Source organism: Molothrus aeneus, unplaced genomic scaffold (assembly GCF_037042795.1).
Source record: "Molothrus aeneus isolate 106 unplaced genomic scaffold, BPBGC_Maene_1.0 scaffold_328, whole genome shotgun sequence".
In the NCBI taxonomy this organism is placed as follows: Eukaryota; Metazoa; Chordata; class Aves; order Passeriformes; family Icteridae; genus Molothrus; species Molothrus aeneus.
In genome coordinates, this window is record NW_027098993.1 from 37,979 (window position 1) to 62,969 (window position 24,991).

The 24,991-nt window shown below is 55.9% G+C and overlaps 3 protein-coding genes across 3 annotated transcripts; 2 read left to right on the forward strand and 1 right to left on the reverse strand.

Moving 5' to 3' along the window:
- The first annotated feature begins 1,487 nt into the window (after positions 1–1,487).
- On the forward strand, positions 1,488–7,832 carry ETHE1 (ETHE1 persulfide dioxygenase). Its single transcript, XM_066570867.1, has 7 exons — positions 1,488–1,618; positions 2,787–2,931; positions 4,634–4,779; positions 5,531–5,660; positions 6,250–6,339; positions 6,828–6,944; positions 7,607–7,832. The coding sequence occupies exons 1-7, from the start codon at positions 1,514–1,516 to the stop codon at positions 7,654–7,656; spliced, it is 783 nt and encodes a 260-aa protein (XP_066426964.1). The 5' UTR covers positions 1,488–1,513; the 3' UTR covers positions 7,657–7,832.
- A 170-nt stretch (positions 7,833–8,002) lies between these two features.
- PHLDB3 (pleckstrin homology like domain family B member 3) lies at positions 8,003–15,680 on the forward strand. Its single transcript, XM_066570866.1, has 11 exons — positions 8,003–8,159; positions 8,780–8,818; positions 8,900–9,040; positions 9,585–9,677; positions 10,097–10,217; positions 10,660–10,696; positions 11,787–11,865; positions 12,390–12,506; positions 13,208–13,385; positions 14,279–14,364; positions 14,499–15,680. The coding sequence occupies exons 1-11, from the start codon at positions 8,115–8,117 to the stop codon at positions 14,631–14,633; spliced, it is 1,071 nt and encodes a 356-aa protein (XP_066426963.1). The 5' UTR covers positions 8,003–8,114; the 3' UTR covers positions 14,634–15,680.
- A 675-nt stretch (positions 15,681–16,355) lies between these two features.
- Positions 16,356–24,693, reverse strand: LOC136570396 (uncharacterized). Its single transcript, XM_066570875.1, has 9 exons — positions 24,625–24,693; positions 24,202–24,309; positions 23,912–24,097; positions 23,694–23,813; positions 23,282–23,407; positions 18,708–18,839; positions 17,989–18,192; positions 17,365–17,502; positions 16,356–17,286 (listed from the first exon to the last, which is right to left on the reverse strand). The coding sequence occupies exons 1-9, from the start codon at positions 24,671–24,673 to the stop codon at positions 16,394–16,396; spliced, it is 1,956 nt and encodes a 651-aa protein (XP_066426972.1). The 5' UTR covers positions 24,674–24,693; the 3' UTR covers positions 16,356–16,393.
- Positions 24,694–24,991: the final 298 nt, after the last annotated feature.

Genomic DNA, 24,991 nt, shown 5'->3' on the forward strand with positions numbered 1-24,991 from the left:
ATGTTCAAAGGGGGAGGGGTTGAAATGGGATAAGCCCCGCCCACAGCCCCATAAGCTCCGCCCCTCTCGGAAGCCACGCCCATTTATGGGGTGGGGTGGGGGAGATTTGGGGATCTTCAGAGATAAAAGGGGGAGGGGTTAAAAATGGGATAAGCTCCGCCCACCCCCACAGCTCCCGCCCCCTTCAGAAGCCACGCCCCCTGCGAGTGGGGGAGGGGCCTCAAAGCCATTGGGGTGGGGGAGGGGCGTGGGTTTGGCCCCTCCCCCCACGCGCGCACAATTTGGGGGGGGTGTGGGGGGTGGGGGGGAGGGGCAGGGGGAACGAATAATGTATGAGGGTGGGCGTGGCCAAGGGAGGTCACGCCCGCCCCCGGTGGGTGTGGCCTGTAAATAACCTTTTAACCACCTTTGATACAAATGCAATAAAAACAACCCCGATTCGTACTGGGAGCGACTGGGATCAAACTGGGAGGGACTGGGAGGGGCTCGGGGTCACTGGGTTGGACTGGTTTATACTGGGAGGGAATTGGGGGGGACTGGGAAAGGGTTAAAGGGGGGGTTTGGGTTACTGGTTTGTACTGGGAGGGACTGGGGGCTCGAACGGGGCTGTACTGGTTTATACTGGTCCCTACTGGACATATAATTTGCATATTAAATAGATAAAAGTTTTTGTGGAAGAATAATTAATCTGCTTTGTAAATTAGTACGTAATTAATGCATAACGAGCACGTGAAAACTCTCGGACATATAAAATCTGCATAATAAAGAGATTTTGAATATGCAGATGTAATTGATATATGCAGATATTATTTATAAATATATAATTAATATATAATATATATATAATAAATATAAAAATAGTCTAAAATAGATTATAAAGATCTAATAAATATGTAAATATTTTAAATAAATAGATAATAAATATAAAACAAATATAAAAATATTTAAATATTCTAAATAAATAGATAAATATTGTAAATAAATAGATGATAAATGTAAAAATATTCTAAATAAATACATAATGAATATATAATAGATATATATAAAACAAAAAATAGTCTAAATAAATAGATTATAAATGTATACTAAATATAGAAATATTGTAAAGGAATATACAATTAATATATAAATATTTAATGAATATATAATAAATATATAAAGATTATAAAGAAATATATAATAAAAATATAAAGATGATAAATAAATGTATAATAAATATACAAATATTCCAAATAAATATATAATAATACAGAACAATTATAAATGAGTATATAATGAATAGTTAAATATCCTCAATAAATGTATGATAAATATAAGCCGCGCCCCCAAGCATTGCCCCTTTAATGCGGGCCCCACCTCCCGCCATTAAATTCCATTTCCGGCCCCGCCGTTGCCCTTTTAAGCCGCGTCGCCGCTTTAAGCGCGGCCCCGCCTCCCTTTAAGGCCTTCAAGCCCCGCCCCTTCCCCTCTTAAAGCGGCCTCGCCTTCCCGGTGGGGCCCCGCCGCCGCCGCCATGTTGCTCCGCGCTGTCGCCGCTTCTGTCGCCGCCTCTGTCGCGACAGTGCGAGGCCTCGCGACAGCGCCGCGGGGGGAGGGGCGGCGGCTGCTGTTCCGGCAGGTGGGGGAGGGGAGGGGCCGGGGGGTTTCAATTGGGGGGGAGGGGAGTGGTTGAGGGGTCAGGGAGGGGTCAAAGGTCGCGGGGGGGGGAGGGGAGGGTTCGTGAGGGGAGCGGGGGAGGGGCGGAAGGAGCGGAAATGGGGGGGGTTTGAGGAGATTTTGGGGTTTTCTGAGGAGGTTTTGGGGTTTTTTAGGAGATTTTGAGGTTTTGGGGTTTTTTTGGTGAAGATTTCGAGGAAATTTTCTTTTTTTTTGGTGGGGGTTTCGAGGAAATTTTGATTTTCTGGCGATTTTTGGAGGAGATTTTTAAGAGGTTTCGGGGGTTTTGGGGTTTTTATTGAGGAGATTTTTCAGGGGGGTTTTGAGGAAATTTTGGGGATTGTTGGTGGAGATTTTTTGAGGGTTTTTTTGTGGAGATTTTTTGGGGTTTTTTTAATGAGGTTTTGTGGTATTTTTCAAGGGGTTTTTTGGTGGATATTTTGAGAATGTTTTCAGGATATTTTTAGTTATTTTTTGAGGATCTTTCCAGGAGATTTTGAATTCATTTTCGAGGATATTTCGGTGTTTTTTCCAGGACAATTTCAGGAGATTTTCAGTTATTTTTTGGGGCTATTTTCGGGCTATTTTTGAGGGCATTTTCAGGATTATTTCAGCGATTTTTGAGGCGGTTCTGGGCTATTTTTGGGCTATTTTTGAGACCATTTTCAGGCTGTTTTTTGAGGACATTTTCAGGATTATTTCAGCGATTTTTTGAGGCTATTTGGGGCTATTTTTTGAGGCTATTTTGGGCTATTTTGGGGGCTGTTTTCAGGATTATTTCAGCGATTTTTGAGGCTATTTTGGGCTATTTTTTCAGGCTATTTTCAGGATTATTTCAGCGATTTTTGAGGCTATTTTGGGGTATTTTTTGAGGCTATTTTGGGCTATTTTTGGGGCTATTTTCAGGATTATTTCAGCGATTTTTTGAGGACATTTTCAGGATTATTTCAGCGATTTTTGAGGCTATTTTGGGCTATTTTTGGGCTATTTTTGAGGCTATTTTCAGGATTATTTCAGCGATTTTTGAGACTATTTTGGGCTATTTTCGGGCTATTTTTCGAGGGCATTTTCAGCATTAATTCAGCGATTTTTTGAGGCTATTTTGGGCTATTTTGGGGCTGTTTTCCCAGCTCTTCGAGGCCTCCTCCTGCACCTACACCTACCTGCTGGCGGACGCCGCCACCGGCGACGCCGTCATCATCGACCCCGTGCTGGAGACGGTGCCCCGGGACCTGCGGCTGCTGCGGGAGCTCGGCCTCACCCTGCGCTACGCAGGTCAGGCCCCGCCCACCGACCACGCCCCCGCAAACCCCGCCCACTCGTCGGTTTAAACCCCGCCCATCCAGATACGAAGCCACACTCACAACTCACAATGCTCTGTCCATTTAAGCTCCACCCACAGGACAATGCCCCTTTAAACGCCCCCAATGGGGCGGCTTAGGCCACGCCCACAGCACCACACCCATTTAAACCACACCCATTTGTCGGTTTAAGCCCCGCCCATCCAGATACGAAGCCACGCCCACAATGCTGTCAGATTAAGCTCCACCCACAGCGCCACACCCCTTTAAACCCCTCTCGTTTAGGCCACGCCCACAACACCTCACCCAATTAAGCCACGCCCATCTTCCCTTTAAGCCCCTCCCAACTCAAGGTCACGCCCAGTTAAGCTCTTCCCACCTGTCCAGTCAAGCCCCACCCACGGCTCCTCCCATGTCCTTAAAGGGCCCTGGGGAGTCAAAAAGAACCAAAATAGGCAAAATCAGCCCAAAAATCACCAAAATCACCCAAAGTCATTTTAAAAAATTCAAAAAATTCAGCCAAAATTCACCAAAATCGTCCAATGATCGCCTGCGTCGCAAAAAATCACCCAAATCACTGAAAATCACCCAAAAATAACCAAAATCACCTAAAATCATGTAAAAATCACCCCAAAATCAGTTGAAATCAACCAAAATTACCAGAAATCACCCAAAGTTTGCTGAAATCAACCAAAAATCACCGAATTCACCAAAATCACTGAAAATCAGACAAAAATCACCAAAATCACCCCAAATCACCTAAAAATCAACCAAAAATCACCCCAAAAGAGCCCAAATCATCCCCAAAATCACAAAAAAATCACTGAAATAATTTAAACACCACTGAGAACCAGCCAAAAATCAGCAAAATCATCAAAATCAACCAAAATTAATCCAGAAATCACCCGAAATCACTAAAATAAAAAATCAGCCGATATCACCCAAAAATCAACAAAATCATCCAAAATCATTGAATAATCGCTGAAATCAGCAAAAAAAAATCACTCAAAAATCACCTTAATGACCCCAAATCACCAAAATCCCTGAAATTCCCCAAAATCATTCGAAGTCACCAAAAAAAAACACCAAAAAATTGCCAAAATTGTCCAAAATCACAGAAAATCACTGAAATAATCCAAAATCACCCAAAATTCACCAGAAAATCACCCAAAATCACAGAAAATCACCCCAAAATCACCAAAAATGGCCGAAATCATCCCAAAATCATTTTTAAAATGATCAAATTCACCCCAAAATTCACCAAAAGCCCCCAAAACCCGGGAGCTGCTGGGGCAGGGATGGGACCTTTGCCCCCCCCCCGTGACGTCATCCAATGACGTCACCGTGATGACATCATCCCCTTTCCCAGCCAATACGCATCGCCGGGCTGGTCACATGACCGGCTCTGAGGGCTACTGGGATGTACTGGGATGTATTGGGAGGGCACTGGGTTATACTGGGAGATACTGGGTTATACTGGGATCTTACTGGGATGTACTGGGGATGCCGATGACATCACCCTGATGACGTCACCGCCTCCCCCAGCCAATACCCATTGCCGCGCGGATCACGTGACGGGCTCTGGGAGCTACTGGGGGTTACTGGGATGTACTGGGAGGGCACTGGGGACCCCGGTGACGTCACCCCCGAGGTGATGACGTCACTCCCCCTCCCAGCCAATACGCACTGCCACGCGGATCACGTGACGGGCTCGGGGGCCCTGCGCCGCGCCCTGGGCTGCAGCAGCGCCATCGGCCGGGACAGCGGCGCCAGCGCCGACCTGCGGCTGGGGGAGGGGGACGAGCTGCGCTTCGGGGCCTTCGTGAGAGCCCCGCCCCCACCCTGCCCATCCCCCACCCCTCCCTGATAGAGACCTGCGCCTGGGGGGGAGGGGCAAGGGCCGCGATTCGGGGCCTTCGTGAGAGCCCCGCCCCCACCCTGCCCATCCCCCACACTGACCCATCCCCCCCCATCCCCCACCCCCCATCAATTCCCCATCCCCCACCTTAACCCATCCCCCCATCCTGCCCCCATCCCCTCCCCCACCCCCAATTCAATCAATTCCCCACCCCCCCAATCCACCCATCCCCCACCCGGCCCTGCCCATCCCCCCCCACCCCGATAACGGCGGGGGAGGGGCTGTTTAGGGTGGGGGAGGGGCGGATCTGGGTCACCTGTGGGGGTGACATTGGGTGGAAGGAGGAGGGGCTTCGGCAAAGGGGGAGGAGCTTCGGTAAAGGGGGAGGGGCTTTGGGAAATGGGGAGGGGCTTTAACAGGGGAGGGGCTTTGGGAAATGGGGAGGGGCTTTAAAAGGGGAGGGGCTTCGCGGAAGGGGGAGGGGCCTGTGGGGTCCCTGGGGGAGGTTCTGGGGGTCCCTGGGCAGAGTTTGGAGGTTTTGGGGCTTTTTGGGTTCCCTGACCCCATTTTTGGGGTTTTTTGGGTTCCCTGACCTCATTTTGGGTTTCCTGACCCCGTTTTTGGGGTTTTTTGGCTCCCCTGACCCGTTTCAGGGGTCCCTGACCCCGTTTTTGGGGTTTTTTGGCTCCCCTGACCCCGTTTTTGGGGGTTCCAGGCCCTGCGGGTGGTGCCCACCCCCGGGCACACCCCCGGCTGCGTCACCTTCGTGCTGGACGACGCCTCCATGGCCTTCACGGGGGACGCGCTGCTGGTGCGGGGCTGCGGCCGCACCGACTTCCAGCAGGGTACGGGGTTATACTGGTTTATACTGGGATGGACTGGGTTATACTGGGATAGACTGGGATATACTGGGATGGACTGGGTTATACTGGGATATACTGGTTATACTGGTTATACTGGGATATACTGGGTTATACTTGGTTATACTGGGAGGAGATTGGCGGGGCTGGGAGGGGGTAAAAAGGGGAATTTGGGGTTACTGGTTTATACTGGGAGGGGATTTGGGAGGCTGGGGTTAAAGGGGGATTTGAGGTTACTGGTTTATACTGGGGCGCACTGGTTTATACTGGGGTTCACTGGTTTATACTGGGGCGCACTGGTTTATACTGGGATGCACTGGTTTATACTGGGATTCACTGGTTTATACTGGGGTGCACTGGTTTATACTGGGGCACACTGGGGCTGTGAACCAGCCAAGCCTCCTGGGGCCATTTCCCGTTACTGGTTTGTACTGGGAGTCACTGGTTTCCCCCCCTCCCCCTTCCCTCCCTCTCTCTCTCCCCCCCCCCCCCATTGCCATGGTGACCGCGGCGTATCTCGGTCGCCATGGCTCCCCCTTGCGGCCCCGCCCCCTTTCGGCCCCGCCCCCCGCAGGCTGCGCGCGCACCCTGCACCGCTCGGTGCACGAGCGAATCTTCAGCCTCCCCGAGGAGTGCCGGGTGTACCCGGGGCACGACTACCACGGTGGGGGCGGGGCCAAACGGCGAGGGGGAGGGGCCATGGGGAGGGGGAGGGGCCATGGGGCGTGGGGGAGGGGCTGTGGTTCCGTGCATGCAGGGCCGGGTGGAGCCGGGGCACGAATACAATGGTGGGGGAGGGGCTAAATGGGGGGGGAGGAGCTAAATGGAGAGGGGGAGGGGCTAAGTGGGGAGGGGGAAGAGCTAAATGGAGAGGGGGAGGGGCTGAGGGGGGAAAGGGGTAAATGGGGGGAGGGGCAAGGGGGGGGTGTGTCCCAGTGAACCCCGGGGGGGAGGGGTTGGAACGGGTGGGGGAGGGGCGGGGCCGAAGGGGTGGGGGGAGGGGCAAACCAAGAGGGTCACTCGGGGGTCACCCAGGGCTCTGCCCCTCCCCCCGCCTCAGGTCCACGGTGGGGGAGGGGCGGCGCTGAGGGGTCACTCAGCGGTCAGGGGTCACTCGGGGGTCACCCCTCCCCTCCCCCTCCCCCCCCTCAGGTCACACCATGTCCACGGTGGGGGAGGAGCGGCGCCACAACCCCCGGCTGACCCTGAGCGCCGACGCCTTCGTGGAGCTGATGGGGAACCTGCAGCTGCCCCGCCCCCGCCTCATGGGTCAGGCCACGCCCCCAACCCCCCCGACCCCGCCCCCAAAACACCCCAAACCCCCCCGAACCCCAAAACCCCCAAAATCCCCCCCAAAAAACCCTCCTGAACCAAAACGACCCAAAACCACCTCCAAAAAACCCCAAATGACCCCAAAATGCCTCCCAAAAATCCCCGGAAAATTCCCAAAATGCCCCCAGATCCTCCCAGAAATGCCCAAATCCCAAAAACCTCCCCGAATCCCTCAAAATCCCCCAAAAGTCCAACTAAATCTCCTAAAATCCCCCCCAAATTCCCCAAATCCTCCCCAAAATCCCCTCAAAAATGTCCAAATCCCCCAAAACCTCCCAGAGTCCCACAGATCCCCCAAAATTCCAACAAAATCCCCCCCAAATCCCCCAAACCCCTCTAAATCCCTTAAATCCTCCCCAAAATTGCCAGAATCTCCCAAAAATCTGCAAATCCCTCAAAAAAAAAATCCCCGGATATCCCAAAAATCCTCAAAATCCCCAAGATCTCCCCCAAAGTCTCCCTCAAAATTCCCCGAAAAACTCAAAAAAAATTCCCCCCAAAAAGCCCCAAAATCCCCTCAAAAATCCCCAAATCCCCCAAATTCCCCCAAAATTCCCCAAAATCCCCCGAATTCCCCCCAAATCTCCCCCTTTTCTCAGACATCGCCATCCCGGCCAATCTCCGCTGCGGGATCCAGGACGAGCCTTAGCCACGCCCATTTCCGGCCGAAGCCACGCCTCCTTTACAGAAACCCCCCCACTCCATTTTCGGCTAAACCACGCCCCCTTTGGCGAGGCCACGCCCCGTCTCGTTTCAACCCCCCCAGCGCGTGGCCCCGCCCCCTTTTTGCCGTTCCGCCAATAAAAAAAAGCGGATCCGGAACGAGGCTGGAGTGGGCGTGGCTTTTATTGGGGGTGGAGGGAAAGAGGGCGTGGCCCGGCGTGGGAAAAGGGGGCGTGGCCGCTTCTCACGGTTCGGCCCCGCCCCCCCATGTTGCCCCCAGGTGCGGGCGGAACCGGCGCGTCCAGGTGAGCGCGATGACGTCACCGCCGAGGCCACGCCCCCCCCGCCCCCGCCGGGCCCGGCGCGCGCGGAGCTCGGGGGGCGCCGGGGGAGGGGGAGGGGGAGGCCGGAGCTGACCTTTGACCCCTCCCGTGCCTTCCTCCCATGGTGCAACGCGGCGGGGGGGACAGAGACCCCTCCCCCCGGCGGGTGAGACTGGGGGGAACTGGGAGGGACTGGGATCAAACTGGGATAAACTGGGAAAGGGTTAAAGGGGGGCTCGGGGTTACTGGTTTGTACTGGGAGGGGATTGGGGGGGACTGGGATCAAACTGGGAGAGACTGTGATCAAACTGGGAGGCGTTTGGGGTTACTGGTTTGTACTGGGAGGGATTGGGGGGGACTGGGGGATACTGGGATAACCTGGGAGGGACTGGGAAGGGGTTAAAGGGGGATTTGAGGTTACTGGTTCATACTGGGAGGGGACTGGGGGGACTGGGATCAAACTGGGAGGGACTGGGAAAGGGTTTGGAGTTACTGGTTTGTACTGGTTTACACTGGGAGGGGATTGGGGGGGACTGGGAAAGGGTTAAAGGGGGGGTCGGGGTTACTGGTTTGTACTGGGAGGGACTGGGAGTGGATTGGGGGGCAACTGGGGGATAATGGGATAAACTGGGAGGGACTGGGAAAGGGTTAAATGGGGGTTCGGGGTCACTGGTTTGTACTGGGAGGGACTGGGAGGGGGTCACTGGTCTGTACTGGTCTGTACTGGTCTGTACTGGTCTGTACTGGGGCCGTCTCCATTCCAAACTGGTCTGAACTGGGATCCAGGACGGGCCCGAGGCGGAGCTGGAGAGGCTGAGGCTGGAGGTGCGCCCCTCCCCCACCCATTCCATGGCCCCTCCCCCACCCCATGACGTCATCACCAACCCCCTCCCCCCCCTCCTTCAGGACGAGCCCCCCCCCGAAGAAGGAGGGGGGGGAGGGGCAGAGGCGACGTCGGAGGCGGGGGCGGGGCCGGCGGTGACGTCGGAGGCGGTGACGTCGGAGGCGGTGACGTCACCGCAGGCGGCGGTGACGGCGGGGGGGCAGGTGCGGCCCCTCCCCCACCCAATGCCGGGGGTGGTTGGGGGGAAATTCGGGGAAAATTCGGGGAAAATTTGGGAAAAATTCGGGGAAAATTTGGGGGAAAATTTGGGAAAAATTTGGGGGAAATTCAGGGGAAATTTGGGGAAATTCGGGAGAAATTCGGGGGAAATTTGGGGAAAAATTTGGGGGGAAAACTGGGCAAATTTTGGGGAAAAATTTGGGGGAAATTCAGGGGAAATTTGGGGGGAAATTTGGGGAAAATTTTGGGGAAATTTTGGGGAAAATTCGGGAGAAATTTGGGGAGAATTTGGGGGAATTTGAGGAAAAATTTGGGGGAAATTCAGGGGAAATTTGGGGGAAATTTTTGGGGGAGATTTTGGGTTGATTTTCCCGATTTTGGGTTGATTTTTCCCCATTTTTCCCCATTTTGGTTGATTTTTCCCGTTTTTTTCCCCATTTTTGGTTGATTTTTCCCGTTTTTTCCCCGTTTTGGGTTGAATTCTCCCGTTTTTCCCGATTCTGGCCGTTTTCGCCCCATTTTTCCCAGCTGATGTTCTCGCACCGCACCGATCGCAGTTGGATCCTCCTGGGGCCCCCCTGCGAGCGCCCCCGGGTGCTGGCGCTGAGCAGCTCGGTCAGGGTGAGTGACCAGAGTGACCAATGGGTGACCAATGAGTGACCAATGGGTGACCACTGAGTGACCAATGACCAATGAGTGACCAATGAGTGACCAATGAGTGACCAGAGTGACCAATGAGTGACCAATGAGTGACCAGAGTGACCACAGAGTAACCAATGAGTGACCAATGAGTGACCAATGAGTGACCAGAGAGACCAATGACCAATGAGTGACCAGAGAGTGACCACTGACCAATGGGTGGCCAATGAGTGACCAATGAGTGACCAGAGAGACCAATGACCAATGAGTGACCAGAGAGACCACAGAGTGACCAATGAGTGACCATTGAGTGACCCCTCCATGACCCCTCCGTGACCCCTCCATGACCCCTCCGTGACCCCTCCGTGACCCCTCCGTGACCCCTCGGCCCCTCCCCCCAGGGCTCCATTGGTCTCCAAAGGTCCGAGAGCCTCCCCCGCCGCCGGGGTGGGGGAGGGGAGAGGCCGGGAACGGGGCCCCTCCCCCACCCCCAAGCCCCGCCCCGCCCCCGCTCCCAACACGGTGAGGGGGAGGGGCTTGGGGAGTGGGGGGCGGGGCTTGGGGGATGGGGGAGGGGCGGGATTTTGGGGGGGATTTTGGGAGGATTTGGGGTGGGGGAGGGGCGAAATTTGGGGGGGATTTGGGGGGGTTGGCGTGGGGGAGGGGCGGGAGTTTGGGGTGGGGTTTGGGGAGGATTTGGGGTTTTTTGGGGTGGGATTTGGGGTTTTTTTGGGGGGAGGATTTTGGGTTTTTTGGGGAGGATTTGGGGTTTTTTTGGGGGGTATTTTGCTTTCTTTGGGGGCAGGATTTTGGGTTTTTTGGGGAGGATTTTGGGTTTTTTGGGAGGATTTTGTGGGAGATTTTGGGGTTTATTTGGGGGGAATTTTGGGGCTTATTTGGGGGGGATTTTTGGGCAGTTTTGGGTGGAATTTTGGGGGTTTTTGGTGCTGATTTGCCCCCCCAGGTTCTCTGGGGCTGCCGCTGGACCCTGAATCATACAGGTGAGCTGGGGGTGACCCCAAAAATGCCCTAAAACACCCCAAAACTGACCCTAAAATTGGCCTAAAACTGGCCCCAAACTGACCCTAAAACACCCCAAAACTGACCCAAAAATTACCCCAGAACTAAACCTAAAATTGACCCTAAAATACGCAAAATCTGATCCTAAAACTGGTCCAAAACAGACCCCAAAAATGACCCAAAAGTGACCCCAAAACTGACCTAAAACTGACCCCAAAACTAAACCTAAAATTGACCCTAAAATACGCAAAATCTGATCCTAAAATTGGTCCAAAACAGACCCCAAAACTGACCCTAAACTGACCCAAAAGTGACCCCTAAACCACCCCAAATTTAGCCCAAAACTGACACCAAAACTGATCCTAAAATTGATCCCAAAACTGATCCAAAACTGACCCCAAAACCATCCCTAAAACTGGCCCTAAAACCGACCCTAAACCATATCAAAAGCACCCCAAAAATGCCCCAAAAATGACCCAAAAGTGACCCTAAACCACCCCAAATTTAGCCCAAAACTGACACCAAAACTGATCCTAAAACCAACCCTAAGACTGACCCTAAACCACCTCAAAAGTGCCCCAAAAATGACCCAAACCTGACCCAAAACTGACCCTAAACCACCTCAAAAATGACCCAAAAATGACCCAAAACTGACCCTAAACCACCTCAAAAGTGACCCAAAAATGCCCCAAAAATGACCCAATAATGACCCCAAAACTAAACCTAAAACTGACCCTAAAATACGCAAAACCTGATCCAAAAATAGGCCCAAATCAGATCCCGAAACTACCTCAAATTTAGCCCAAAACTGACCCAAAACTGACCCTAAAACCGACCCTAAAACTGACCCTGAAGTGACCCCAAAGCACCCCAAAAATTCGCCCCAAACTGACCCCAAAACCATCCCTAAAACTGACCCTAAAACCGCCCCTAAACCACTTCAAAAGTGCCCCAAAAATGACCCAAAATGACCCAAAGCAGACCCAAAACCACCTCAAAAATCACCCCAAAATGCCCCAAAAATGCCCCAAAAGTGCCCCAGAATCCCCCCAGTAACCCCAGTTTGCCCAGTGCCTGTCTCCAATTGGCCCAACTGGAGCTGCGGGTCCGGGAGGCCTTGGCCGAGCGCGAGCGGCTCCTGCGCGCCAGGGTAGGGGGCGTGGCCTCGGGGGGGGGGGCGTGGTCATGCTGGGAGTGGCTTGGTTGGGTGTGGTCATGGTGGGAGGGGTGTGGGTGGGTGTGGTCCTGGCGGGAGTGGGCGTGGCCTAAAAAGGGAAATTTAAACAATTTAATGCATTGTGGGGGTGTGGTTTAATTGGCCTGTGGGCGTGGTTTGGTTGGGTGTGGTCTTTGTGGGCGTGGCTTGGGCGGTGGGCTCTTGGGGCGGGCGTGGCGGAAAATGGAGGGGTTATCATGTCATATTAGGGCGTGGCAATGTTATTTAAATGATTTTGTGGGTGTGGCTTAACAGGGTGTGGGCGTGGCTTGGAAGGGGGAGGTCCTGGTGGGTGTGGTCAGGGGTGGGCCTGTCCTAAAATGGGCGAATTTGGTGAATTATGGGGGTGTGGTTTAAATGATTGGAAGCGTGGCTTAATTGGGGCTGTGGTCTGTGATGGGCGTGGCTTTGTGGGTGTGGTCAAAGGGGGCGTGGCTTCACTGCCCCCCAAACTGCAGGAAGCTCGAAAAGCTGTCAAGGCCCCGCCCACCACGGACACGCCCATTTCTGATGCCGCCCCGCCTGCTACAGCACAAGCCACGCCCCCTCCAGCTCAGGCCACGCCTCCTCCTGAGGTGACTCCGCCCCCTCAATGATTGAATTTTGGCGGGGGGTTTGAGGAGATTTTGGGCGGATTTTTGGGGACATTTGGGGGGAATTTGGGGTGGATTTTTGGGGGGATTTTTGGGAGATTTTTGTGTGATTTTTTTTGGGAGATTTGAGGGGGATTTAGGGAGGAATTTTGAGGGGATTTTGGGGAGATTTCGGGTGGATTTTGGGGGAATTTTTTGGGTGGATTTTATTATTTTTAGGGGATTTGGGAGCCAATTCATCATTGGATTTTATGCGGATTTTGGGGGGATTTTTGGGGAGATTTTTTTAATTTTATTTTTAGGGGATTTGGGGGAATTTATGAGTGGATTTTGGGGAGATTTTGGGGGGATTTTTTGGGGGATTTTGGGGAGATTTTTTATTATTGTTTTTAGGGGATTTGGGGCAAATTTATCGTTGGATTTTATGCACAATTTGGGGTGGATTTTGGGGGGATTTTTTGGTGGATTTTTCAATAATTATTTTTAGGGGATTTGGGGGCCAATTCATCGTTGGATTTTATGCAGATTTGGGGTGGGTTTTTTAGACGATTTCATGTCAATTTGTGGAAATTTTTGGGCGATTCATTTGGGAATCATTTCGGGAAATACTTCGGGCCTTCCCTACCCCGATTTTCCGACCATTAACTCCAATTATTTTTATTTTTCGGGGGGGATTTTTCCAGCCCGACCTCCTCTGCGCCCTCCGGGCCCGCGGGCACCGCCCCGAGGCCGTCGGGGGCCTGAGGATTTTGGGGGGGTCCCTGAGGGGTCCCCTCACCAAAATGGGCGGGAGAATCAAGACCTGGAGGCGCCGCTGGTTCCACCTGGACCCCCAGAGGAGGGTCCTGGCCTATTATGGGGGTACTGGGGGGGCATTTTGGGGCATTTTGGGGAGGTCTGGGGGAGATTTTGGGGTCATTAAAGGGGGTGGGGTGTGGGGTTTGGGGTGAATATTTGGGGTCTGGGGCCTATAGGGAAAATATTGGGGGGTTTTGGGGCCCTGCATGGAGGTCCAGGGTGGGTTGGGGGCATTTTGGGGAAATATTGGGGGGTTTTGGGGCCCAATATGGGGTTCCAGGGTGGGTCTGGGGGCTATAGGAGAAAACTGGGGGGGTTTTGGGGCCCAATATGGGGGTCCAGAGTGGGTCTGGGGCAATTTTGGGGAAATATTGGGGGGTTTTGGGGCCCAGTATGGGGGTCCAGGGTGGGTCTGGGGCAATTTTGGGGAAAACTGGGGGGGTTTTGGGGCCCAGTATGGGGGTCCAGGGTGGGTTTGGGGACATTTTGAGGAAATATTGGGAGGTTTTAGGGCCCAGTATGGGGGTCCAGGGTGGGTTTGGGGACATTTTGAGGAAATATTGGGAGGTTTTAGGGCCCAGTATGGGGGTCCAGGGTGGGTCTGGGGGCTATAGGGGAAAACTGGGTGCGTTTTGGGGCCCTGCATGGGGGTCCAGGGTGGGTTTGGGGGCATTTTGGGGAAATATTGGGGGGTTTTGGGGCCCAGTATGGGGGTCCAGGGTGGGTTTGGGGGCTATAGGGGAAAACTGGGGGGGTTTTGGGGCCCAATATGGGGGTCCAGGGTGGGTTTGGGGGCTATAGGGGAAATATGGGGGGGTTTTGGGGCCCAATATGGGGGTCCAGGGTGGGTTTGGGGGCATTTTGGGGAGGTACCTGGTGAAATATTGGGGTACAGGGGATGGAGGCAGATCTGGAAATGGCTTTTGGCTTCCCCCCACCATTTTCATATTCCCCAGACCAAGCCCAAACGAAGCTCAAGGGCGTCATCTACTTCCAAGCCATCGAGGAGGTTTGGTACGACCCCGGCCGCGTGGCCGGAAAGGTGAATTAAAAAAAAAAAAAAAACAAAAAAAAACCAAAACAACTAAAAATCTGTGAATTTCGGGGATTTTGAGCGGGGAGGGGACATTAAAGGGGGTGGAACCGTCATGGCTGAGCCCAAAATGGCCTCCCCAGAGCCCCAACCCGCGCCTCACCTTCTGCCTCAAGACCTACGAGCGCCTGTTCTGGCTGGTGGCGCCCAGCGCCGAGGCCCTGAGGATCTGGATGGACGCCGTGCTCACCCTCACCCGCGGCGCCGCCGCCTTCTGACGCTTTTCCCTTTGTATTTCCCTTTTCTCTCCATATTTCCCTTTTTCTCTCCATATTTCCCTTTTCCTCTTCATGGTTTCCCAACTTTTCCCCTCGTATTTCCCTTTTCTCTCCATATTTCCCTTTTCCCCTCATGTTTTACCACCTTTTCCCCTCACGTTTTCCCGCCCTTTTTTCTCCCCTCACGTTTTCCCGCCCTTTTTTCTCCCCTCACATTTTCCCGCCCTTTTTTCTCCCCTCACGTTTTCCCGCCCTTTTTTCTCCCCTCATGTTTTCCCGCTCTTTTTCCCCCTCATATTTCCCTTTTCCCCTCATATTTCTCTTTTCTCTTCATATTTCACCACCTTTTTCCCTCATATTTCTCTTTTCATATTTCCCTTTTTCTCTTCATGTTTTACCACCTTTTCCCCTCATATTTCCCTTTTCTCTCCATATTTCCCTTTTCCCCTCACGTTTTCCCGCCCTTTTTTCTCCCCTCACGTTTTCCCGCTCTTTTTCCCCCTCATATTTCCCTTTCCCCCTCATATTTCTCTTTTATCTTCATAATTCCATTTCCCCTCATGTTTTCCCACCTTTTCCCCTCATGTTTCCCACATTTTTCCCCTCACATTTTCCCGCTCTTTTCCTCCCTCATATTTCCCTTTCCCCTCACATTTTTTCTGCCTTTTCCCCTCACGTTTCCCTTTTCCCCTCATCTTTTCCCCTCACATTTCCCACCATTTTCCCCCCTCATGTTTTTCCCTGCCTTTTTCCCCCTCATATTTCCCTTTTTTCGCCTCACATTTCCAGCCCTTTTCCCCTCAAATTTTTGGCCTTTTCCCCTCATGTTTCCCATTCTTTTCCCCCTCACATTTTCCCGCCCTTTTCCCCCTCATATTTCCCTTTTCCCCCTCATATTTCCCTTTTTTCTCCATATTTCCCTTTTCCCCTCATTTTCCTGCCCTTTTCCCCTCAAAATCCCCCCCAAACTGGGACCCCCCTGCCCTTTACTGGGAGCTTCTGGCTCCGCCCCCTTTTGTATTTATTAAAGGTTTTTTGGGACAAAAATCTCCTTTTTTTGGTCATTTTTGGGGGAGGGGTGGTTGTGGGAGAGGGGCTGGCTGAGCCCTAATGAGGTTTTGCTAATGATGTTTGTTAATTACAGTGAATAAAATTAAATATTGCTAAAATTGTAATAATGGTTGGTAATTGTATTGGTAATTAGGATGCCAGGGTAAAATAATAATAATAATAACAATAATAATAACAATAATAATAACAATAATAATAACAATAATAACAATAATAATAATAATAATAATAATAATAATAATAATAATAATAATAATAATAATAATAATAATAATACCCTTAATTATAATCACCGATTAGAGTGAATAAAATTTAATATTATTAAAATAATTTTAATAGTAGGTAATTATATTGGTAATTATGACTTAAGGGAATAATAATGATAATGATAATGATAATGATAATGATAATTATAATAAAGTTATTAATAATATTATTAATAATAATTAATAATATTTCTAATAATAATAGAAAAATATTATGAAAAATAATTAAAATATAACAAAAAAAACCCCCAAAACACAGGGAAAAAATAATTCAAACCCAATTAAAAACCTTCAAATAATTAACCTCAAATTTACCAATTTTTTACCACCAAATTCCCTTCAAAAATCCCAAATTTCCCCCAAAAAACGACTCCGGCACCAGCGCTCAAGCCACACCCATTTATTGCAGAGCAAGCCCCGCCCTCAGCGGAGGAGGGGCAGCAGCAGGAAGGGGAGGAGCCACCCGGGCCCGCCCAGTGATTGGCCCCGCCCCACCGGGCCCTTGATCCCGTCTTTGCGCCCCATTGGCCGCCTGGGGGCCACGTGACCGGCGGCCATCTTGTCTCCATCAGCCATCTTGTCTCCGTCGGCCATCTTGTCTCCATCGGCCATCTTGTCTCCGTCGGCCATCTTGTTTCTGTCGGCCATCTTGTCTCCATCGGCCATCTTGTCTCCGTCGGCCATCTTGTTTCTGTCGGCCATTTTGTCTCCGTCAGCCATCTTGTTTCCGTCGGCCATCTTGTTTCCGTCGGCCATCTTGTCTCCGTCGGCCATCTTGTCCCTGGTGACCATCCTGCCACTGGCAGCCATCTTGTCTCCATCACCAATCTTATCCCCATCAGCCATTTTGCCCCCGTCCGCCATTTTGCCCCCATCAGCCATTTTGCCCCCGTCCGCCATTTTGCCCCCATCCGCCATCTTGCCCCCGGCAGCCATCTTGCCCCCAGCAGCCCTCTTGCCCCCGGTGCCCACATCACGCTCAGGCGCAGCCGTTTTCCCATCACCACCACCCACGTGATCACCGGCGGCCATATTGCCACCACCACCGGCGGCAGCCATCTTGCCGCGGGTGCCATTTTTCCCGCCCCCGTCCGCCGTGGCGTTATCGGGCGCGGCCGTGGGGGCGTGGCCGTGCGGCAGCAGCTCCAACCGGGGCAAATCGGGCGAGAACAAACTCTTGTCGGCCATCTTGTCGTTGCAGAGGTCGCCACGGCAACAGGAGCCGGCCAATGAGGCGTCGGCGTCGCCGCGGCGCTCGGGGGCGCAGCCGCCATCGGGGACGCAGCCCCGCAGCTCCCGCCACAAGGTGAGGTTACCTGAGGGAGGAGGGGGGCGCGGTTTAGCGCGAAGTGGGCGGGGCTTAGAGCAGAGGGGGCGGGGTTTCGGGGGCTCACCTGCGCGCAGGGTGACGTTGCCATGGAAACAGGCGCGGAGGTCGCCGTAGCAATGGACGATGGTGGTGGGGGGGCAGGGCCCGGCCTCGGGGCAGCCATAGCAGCGCAGGCCGTTGGGGGAGGGGGCGGAGCTGTTGGCTGGGGGGAGGGGCCAGGGGGAGGGGTCAGGGGGAGGGGTCAGGGGGGTCACCCCACAGACCCCTCCCCAAATCCCTGCACTGAGAGAGGCCCCGCCCCCCCAGCGCCTTCCCAGTACATCCCAGTATAAACCAGTCAGCCACAATCTCCTCCCGGCTCCGCCCACTCCCCTCCCAGTATATCCCAGTCCCTCCCAGTATAAACCAGTAACCCCAAATCCCCCTTTAACCCTTTCCCAGTCCCTCCCAACCACTCCCAGTCCCCTCCCAGTCCCTCCCAGTATAAACCAGTAACACCAAATCCCCCTTTAACCCTTTCCCAGTCCCTCCCAGTTTATCCCAGTCCCTCCCAGTCCCCTCCCAGTATAAACCAGTAACACCAAATCCCCCTTTTACCTTTTCCCAGTCCCTCCCAGTCCCTCCCAATCCCCTCCCAGTCCCTCCCAGTCCCCCCCAGTCCCTCCCAGTGCCCCCCAGTGCCCCGTACCGGCCGGGGGCGGTTCCTGCTGCCCCCCCTGGGGCAGTTCCCGCTGCCGTTGCCCCCCCAGGGGCAGTTCTCCGTTGCACGCCTCCCCCCGGCAGTTGCGGCGCCGCTCGAAGGCCACGAGGCCGGGCAGGGTCAGGGCCCTGGCCAGCGACCCCGGCTGACCCCGGCCACACCCACGCCAGCCCAGGGTCAGCTGACCGTGGCCTGGGGGGTCAGAGGTCACAGGGGTCAGTGGGGGAGGGGTCAGTGGGGGCATTTGGGGGCATTGGGGAGGGGTGGGATGGACTGGGAGGGGACTGGGAGGGACTGGGGAAGGGTTAAAGGGGGATTTGGGGTTACTGGTTTGTACTGGGAGGGGACTGGGATAAACTGGGATAAACTGGGATGGACTGGGAGAGGGATGGAATGGACTGGGATGGACTGGGAGGGGATTGGGAGACAATGGGAGGGACTGGGAAAGGGTTAAAGGGGGGATTTGGAGTTACTGGTTTATACTGGGAGGGACTGGGGAAGGGTCCAGGGTGGTTTAGCCCATACTGGTCTATACTGGGAGAGCCTGGGGAAGGGTATTAGGGGGGATTTGGGGTCACTGGTTTATACTGGTCTATACTGGGAGGGGATTTGGGGCCATGGGAGGGCCTGGGGAAGGGTTCAGGGGGGATTTGGGGTTACTGGTCTGTACTGGTCTGTACTGGTCTATACTGGGAGCCCGCACTCACTCCAGGTCACGGCCGCCAGGGCCTCCCCGCAGACGTCGCTGTCGGGACAGGCGACATCGGTGACGCCGCGGCAGGAGACGCCATCATCATCATCATCGTCACCGCAGCTGAGGCAGCGCAGCCCCAGAGATCCTGCCCCATAGATCGGGGACCCATAGGTCAGGGACCCCAAAAACTGCCCCATAGAGCCCTGCCCCATAGAGCCCTGCCCCATAGAGCCCTGCCCCATAGAGCCCTGACCCCAAAAACTGCCCCATAGATCCACCCCATAGGTCAGGGACCCATAGATTCTGCCCCATAGATCAGGGACCCCAAAAACTGCCCCATAGAGCCCTGCCCCATAGAGCCCTGACCCCAAAAACTGCCCCATAGATCCACCCCACCATCATCATCCTCACTGCAGCTGAGGCAGCGCAGCCCCATAGATCCTGCCCCATAGATTAACCCTATAGAGCCCTGCCCCATAGACCAGTGACTCCATAAACTGCCCCATAGATCCACCCTATAGAGCCTGTCCCACATCCCACCCCATAGATCACTGGCCTCATAAACTGCCCCATGGAGCCCTGAGCCCATAAACTGCCCCATAGATCCACCCCATAGATCACTGCTCTATAGATCAGTGCCCCATGGGGCCCTGACCTCATAAACTGCCCCATAGATCAGTGACCCCACACATCCCTGCCCCATAGATCAGTGCCCCCATAAATCCCACCCCATAGACCCCTGCCCCATAGATCAAGGCCCCATAAACTGCCCCATGGGGCCCTGACCTCATAAAGTGCCCCACAGATCAGTGACCCCACACATCCCACCCCATAGATCAGGGCCCCACACATCCCTGACCCCATAAACTGCCCCTAAACTGCCCCCATAGATCAGTGACCCCACAAATCCTACCCCATAGATCAGTGCCCCATAGATCCCACCCCACAGAGCCCTGACCCCATAGATCAGTGCCCCATAGATCAGTGCCCCATAGATTCCCATCCCATGGATCCCCACCCCCCACATTCCCACCCCACACCTCCCCAACCCCACCCCACGCGTCACCGGCCCCGAACGCCCCGAATGTCACCGCGCCCTCCCCGCGGGCCCGGACGTGCCCCGGCCTGTCCTGCCCGACCCACGGCACGCCCTGAACCCCCCTGCCCCATAGATCCTGACCCCGCCCCATGGAAACCCCCCCTGCCCCATAGAAACCCCCCTGGCCCATAGAGCTCAGCCCTAAATCCCCCTGCCCCATAGATCTGATCCTGCCCCATAGATCTCAGCCTTGACACCCCCCCTGCCCCATAGATCTGACCCTGAACACCCCCTGCCCCACAGATCCCGGCACTGGCACTGCCCTGCCCCACAGATCTGACCCCAATCTCTCCCTGCCCCATAGATCTGACCCTAAATCCCCCTGTCCCACAGATCTGATCCTGACCCATAGATCTGACCCTGCCCCATAGATCTCAGCCCTGAACGCCCCCTGCCCCATAGATCCTGACCCCTAAACCCCCCTGCCCCACAGAGCTCAGCCCTGACAACTCCCCTGCCCCACAGATCCGACCCCAAACACCCCTTTTCTGCCCCACAGACCCCTGCCACACCCCTCTATCTGCCCCACATCCCCCTGACCCACAGATTTCAGCCCTGAACCCCCCCGCCCCATAAATCTGACCCCAAGACCCCTTGCCCCATAGCTCTGATCACCAACAGACCCTGCCCCATAGATCTGACCCTAAACTCCCCCTGCCCTACAGATCTCAGCCCTGACACCCTCCCTGCCCCACAAGTCCTGACCCCTTCCCACCCCTCAAATACCCCCCAAATTCCCCCCAGGTGCCCCAAATCCCCCCAAATTCCCCCCAAATCCCCCCAAATCCCCCCCGTACCTGGGAGCAGCAGCAGCAGCAGCAGCAGCGGCCGCGCCCCCCCCATGGCCCGGCCCCACATCCCGGCCCGGCCCCGGCCCGTGGGGCAGAACCGCCCCCATTTATGGGAACGGGGCCGGGTGGGGCCGGGTGGGGCCCCCTCGGGGCTCCCCGCCCCACGGCGAGGCCAAGGGAGCCCCACGGGCCCCACGGAGAGGGTTCAGGGAATGGAGAGGGAGAAAAACCCAGAGCTCTGCCCCATAGAAACCCCATAGAAGCCCCATAGAAAAATCTCAAAGTCCCATAGAAAACCCCACAGGAAACCCCACAGGTCTGCCCCATAGCAGGGTCTCAAAGCACTGCCCCATAGAAAATCCCACAGCTTGGCCCCATAGGAAATCTCATAGCACAGCCCCATAGAAACCCCACAGCTCTGCCCCACAGCAGAACCTCAGAGCTCTGCCCCATAGAAAACCCCATAGCCCAGCCCCATAGAAAATCCCAAAGCTCTGCCCTATAGCACAGCCCCCAGAGCTCGGCCCCATAGAAAACCCCATAGAAAACCCCACAGCTCTGCCCCATAGAAAACCCCATAGAAAACCCCAAAGCTCTGCCCCATAGCGGGGCCCTAAATGGTCTCTGCCCCATAGAAACCCCATAGAAACCCCACAGCTCTGCCCCATAGCCCCCCCCCACCCCCGACCCCTCCCCCAATCGCCCCTCCCCCCACCCCTGGGGGTTTTTAACCCTTTCCTGCCCCCACCCCTCCCCCAGATCCATCAATGGGGCGGGGCCGGCCCCACCCTAAACCTGTGGGGCAGCGAGGAGGGGGAGGGGGAGGAGGAGGAGCAGGGGGGGGAGGGGCCCGAGCGAGGGGGGAGGGGCGGCGCTGGGCGGGGCGGGGTCACCGGGGAGGGCGTTGCAAAAATGGCCGCGGCAGCAGCGCAGCCCCATAGGAGCCCCCATAGAGCCCCCCGGCCCCATAGGAGCCCCCATAGAATCCCCCACAGATCCTCCCTGCCCCACAGATCTGCCCGGCCCCATAGAATCCCCTATAGATCCTCCCGGCCCCATAGAGCCCCCCGGCCCCATAGAGCCCCCCGGCCCCATAGGTTCCCCCATAGGATCCCCCGGCCCCACAGAGCCCCCCCAGAGCCCCCCCAGCCCCACGGGGCTCTGGCACCACTCGGGGCTGGCGCAGCCTCGGAGCAGCCACGGGGACCCCGCGGGACCTGGGGGGGGAAATGGGGAGGGGTCAGGGGGGCCCCGGCCCCACAGAGACCCCAGAGAGACCCCAGCCCCATAGAAACCCCATAGAGATCATCCTGCCCCAGAGAGACCCCATAGAGACCCCATAGAGACCCCCCGGCCCCATAGAGACCCCATAGAGACCCCATAGAAAGCCCATAGAAATCCCCACCCCACAGAGACCCCAGAGAGACTCCAGCCCCATAGAAACCCCATAGAGACCCCATAGAGACCCCCCGGCCCCATAGAGACCCCATAGAGACCCCAGCCCCATAGAAACCCCATAGAGATCATCCTGCCCCATAGAGACCCCATAGAGACCCCAGAGACACCCCCAGCCCCATAGAGACCCCTCCCAGCCCTATAGAGACCCCATAGAGACCCCATAGAAATCCCCACCCCACAGAGACCCCAGAGAGACTCCAGCCCCATAGAAACCCCATAGAGATCATCCTGCCCCATAGAGACTCCATAGAAACCCCACAGAGACCCCCTGGCCCCACAGAGACCCCACAGAGACCGCACAGAGACCCCATAGAAATCCCGACCCCATAGAGACCCCCCCAGCCCCACAGAGGCCCCATAGGGACCCCCCCCGCCCCCCCCAATTCCACCCCTCCCCCACCTCCCGTGGCCCCTCCCCCACCTCGGCCCCAGGCGGTGACGCAGCGGCCCCGCCCCCACCCGCAGCGCAGCGGGGCGGGGCCTTCCGAGGGGGCGGGGCCTTCCGAGGGGGCGGGGCCTTCCGAGGGGGCGGGGCCGTCATAGCCCCAGCAGCTCAAGCCTGAGGGCGGCCCGGCCTCTGCCCCAGCATGGACCAGTAAGGACCAGTGCAAACCAGTTTAAACCAGTTCAAACCAGCACAGACCAGTATAAACCAGTGTCCCCGTCACACTGAAATCCCTCCCAGTCGCTCCCAGTATAAACCAGTAACCTCAAATCCCCCTTTAACCATTTCCCAGTCCCTCCCAGTGCCCCAATAATGACCCCAAATTCCCTCCCAGTCGCTCCCAGTATAAACCAGTATCCCCAAATCCCCCTTTAACCCTTTCCCACTCCCTCCCAATCCATCCCAGTTTATCCCAGTGCCCTCCCAATATAAACCAGTAACCCCGAATCTCCATTTAAGCCTTTCCCAGTCCATCCCAGTCCCCCCAAGCCCCTCCCAGTCCCTCCCAGTACAAACCAGTAACCTCAAATCCCCCTTTAACCCTTTCCCAGTCCCTCCCAGTCCCTCCCAGTTTATCCCAATCCCATCCCAGTCGCTCCCAGTCCATTCCCAGTCGCTCCCAGTATAAACCAGTAACCCCAAATCTCCCATTAACCCTTTCCCAGTCCCCACCAGTTTATCCCAGTCCCTCCCAATCCCATCCCAGTCACTCCCGGTTTATCCCAATCCCCTCCCAGTACAAACCAGTAACCCCAAATCCCCCATTAACCCTTTCCCAGTCCCCCCAGTCTCACCCAGTTCGCACTGGGCGCTCTCGCAGCACTTCAGCGCCACCCGGCGGCCGCGGCCGGAATCGAACGCGAGGAGGCCCCGGCAGGGCCCGGCCTGGCCACACCCCCGGAGCCGCCGCCCCTCCCCCTCTGCGGGGTCACGGGGCGGGGTCACGGGGCGGGGTCACGGGGGTGGCCCCGCCCACATAGGGAAAAAAAAAAACCCGACCCACATCCCCCCAAACCCCGCCCCCAGGCTAAAAACCTCCTCCCACCCCCGATGTGGCCACGCCCCCTTTTCCATGCTCCTCCCATGCACACAAACCCCCTCCCCCCACTGTGGCCCCGCCCACTTCTCCAGCCCCTCCCCAACCCCTCCCCCCTCAAAACCCCTCCCCCCACTTTCTCTGGCCCCGCCCCCCGGCCCCTCCCCCACCTCCATCGGGTCCCCTGCTGATGACGTCAATGCAGCGATCCTGGGGGCGGGGACAGGGCAGCGCCGGGAGGGGGGAGGGGCAGAAACCGTCACAGGTGGGGCAGAGCCGGGGGGCGGGGCCTGGACCGGGATAAACCAGGATAAACCAGTTTGGACCAGTTTGGACCAGTATGGACCAGTATGGACCAGTATAAACCAGTACAACCCCCCTCACTCACCGGTTCCGTTGCTGGGCGTGTCGTGGGCGTGGCTCCCGCCGGGCCCCGCCCCGCCGTCCTTTGGCCCCTCCCCCCAGCGCTCCTCGCGCAGCGTCACGAGCTCCCCGCGGGATCGGAACGTGATGACGACATCTGGCGGGCCCGTGACGTCACAGCCGCTCTCCTCCCGCCGCAGCTCGAGCCCGTCTGGGGGCGGGGGGGGAGGGGTGGGAACCAAGGAGGGGTGGGGGAGGGGGAGTGACCCCGCCCCTCCCTCTTGGCCCCTCCCCCTTTGCCCCTCCCCCCGGTACCTCTGAGTGACGTCAGCGTCGTGCGGCGGCAAACGGCGCGGGGGGCGGGGCAGAGGGCGGGGCGGCAGCCGGTGACGTCACAGAGGGGACAGCGCAGGGCGGGGACGGCTGGGGAGGGGGGGAGGGGGAGAGGGGGGAGGGGTGAGACCCCCACCCCCACCCCCCGAAAAAAAGAGGAAAATTTAAAAAAAAAATTCCCGCCCCTCCCCCACCCTCAGGTGCGCCCATGTGGGGGAGGGGTAAAAGGTGGGGGAGGGGTAAAAGGTGGGGGAGGGGCACAGGGTGGGGGACACCCCTCAAAACCCTCCCCCCCCCCCCAAAAAACCCCCAAAAAATTCCCCAAAAAATTTCCCCGCCCCTCCCCCACCCAGAGGTGACCCGGAGGGGGTGGGGGAGGGGTTTCCGGGGTGGGGGAGGGGTTACCTGTTCCCAGCAGCCCCCAGGCCATGACCCAGCCCCACCCCCACCCCATCCTCGGGCGATTTTGGGGGCCCCTCCCCCAACCCCCCGGGGGTTTTTTGGCGCCGTTTTTATAACGATGGGGAAGGGGGGGGCGGGGCCGAGCGCAAACCACGCCCACCCCCTCCCCCCCCCTCCATTCCCCCCTCCCCCCCCTGAATTTCCTCTTTTTGGGTTTTTTTTTGGGGCAGGAAATGGGGAAATGAGGAGTGGGGGAGGGGCGGGATGGAGGCGGGGGAGGGGCCTAGCCCGCCCCTCCCCCCCGTTCATTGACACCACTCGGAGCTGACCAATCAGAGACGCTTTATTTAAATGAGGGGGAGGGGCCAAT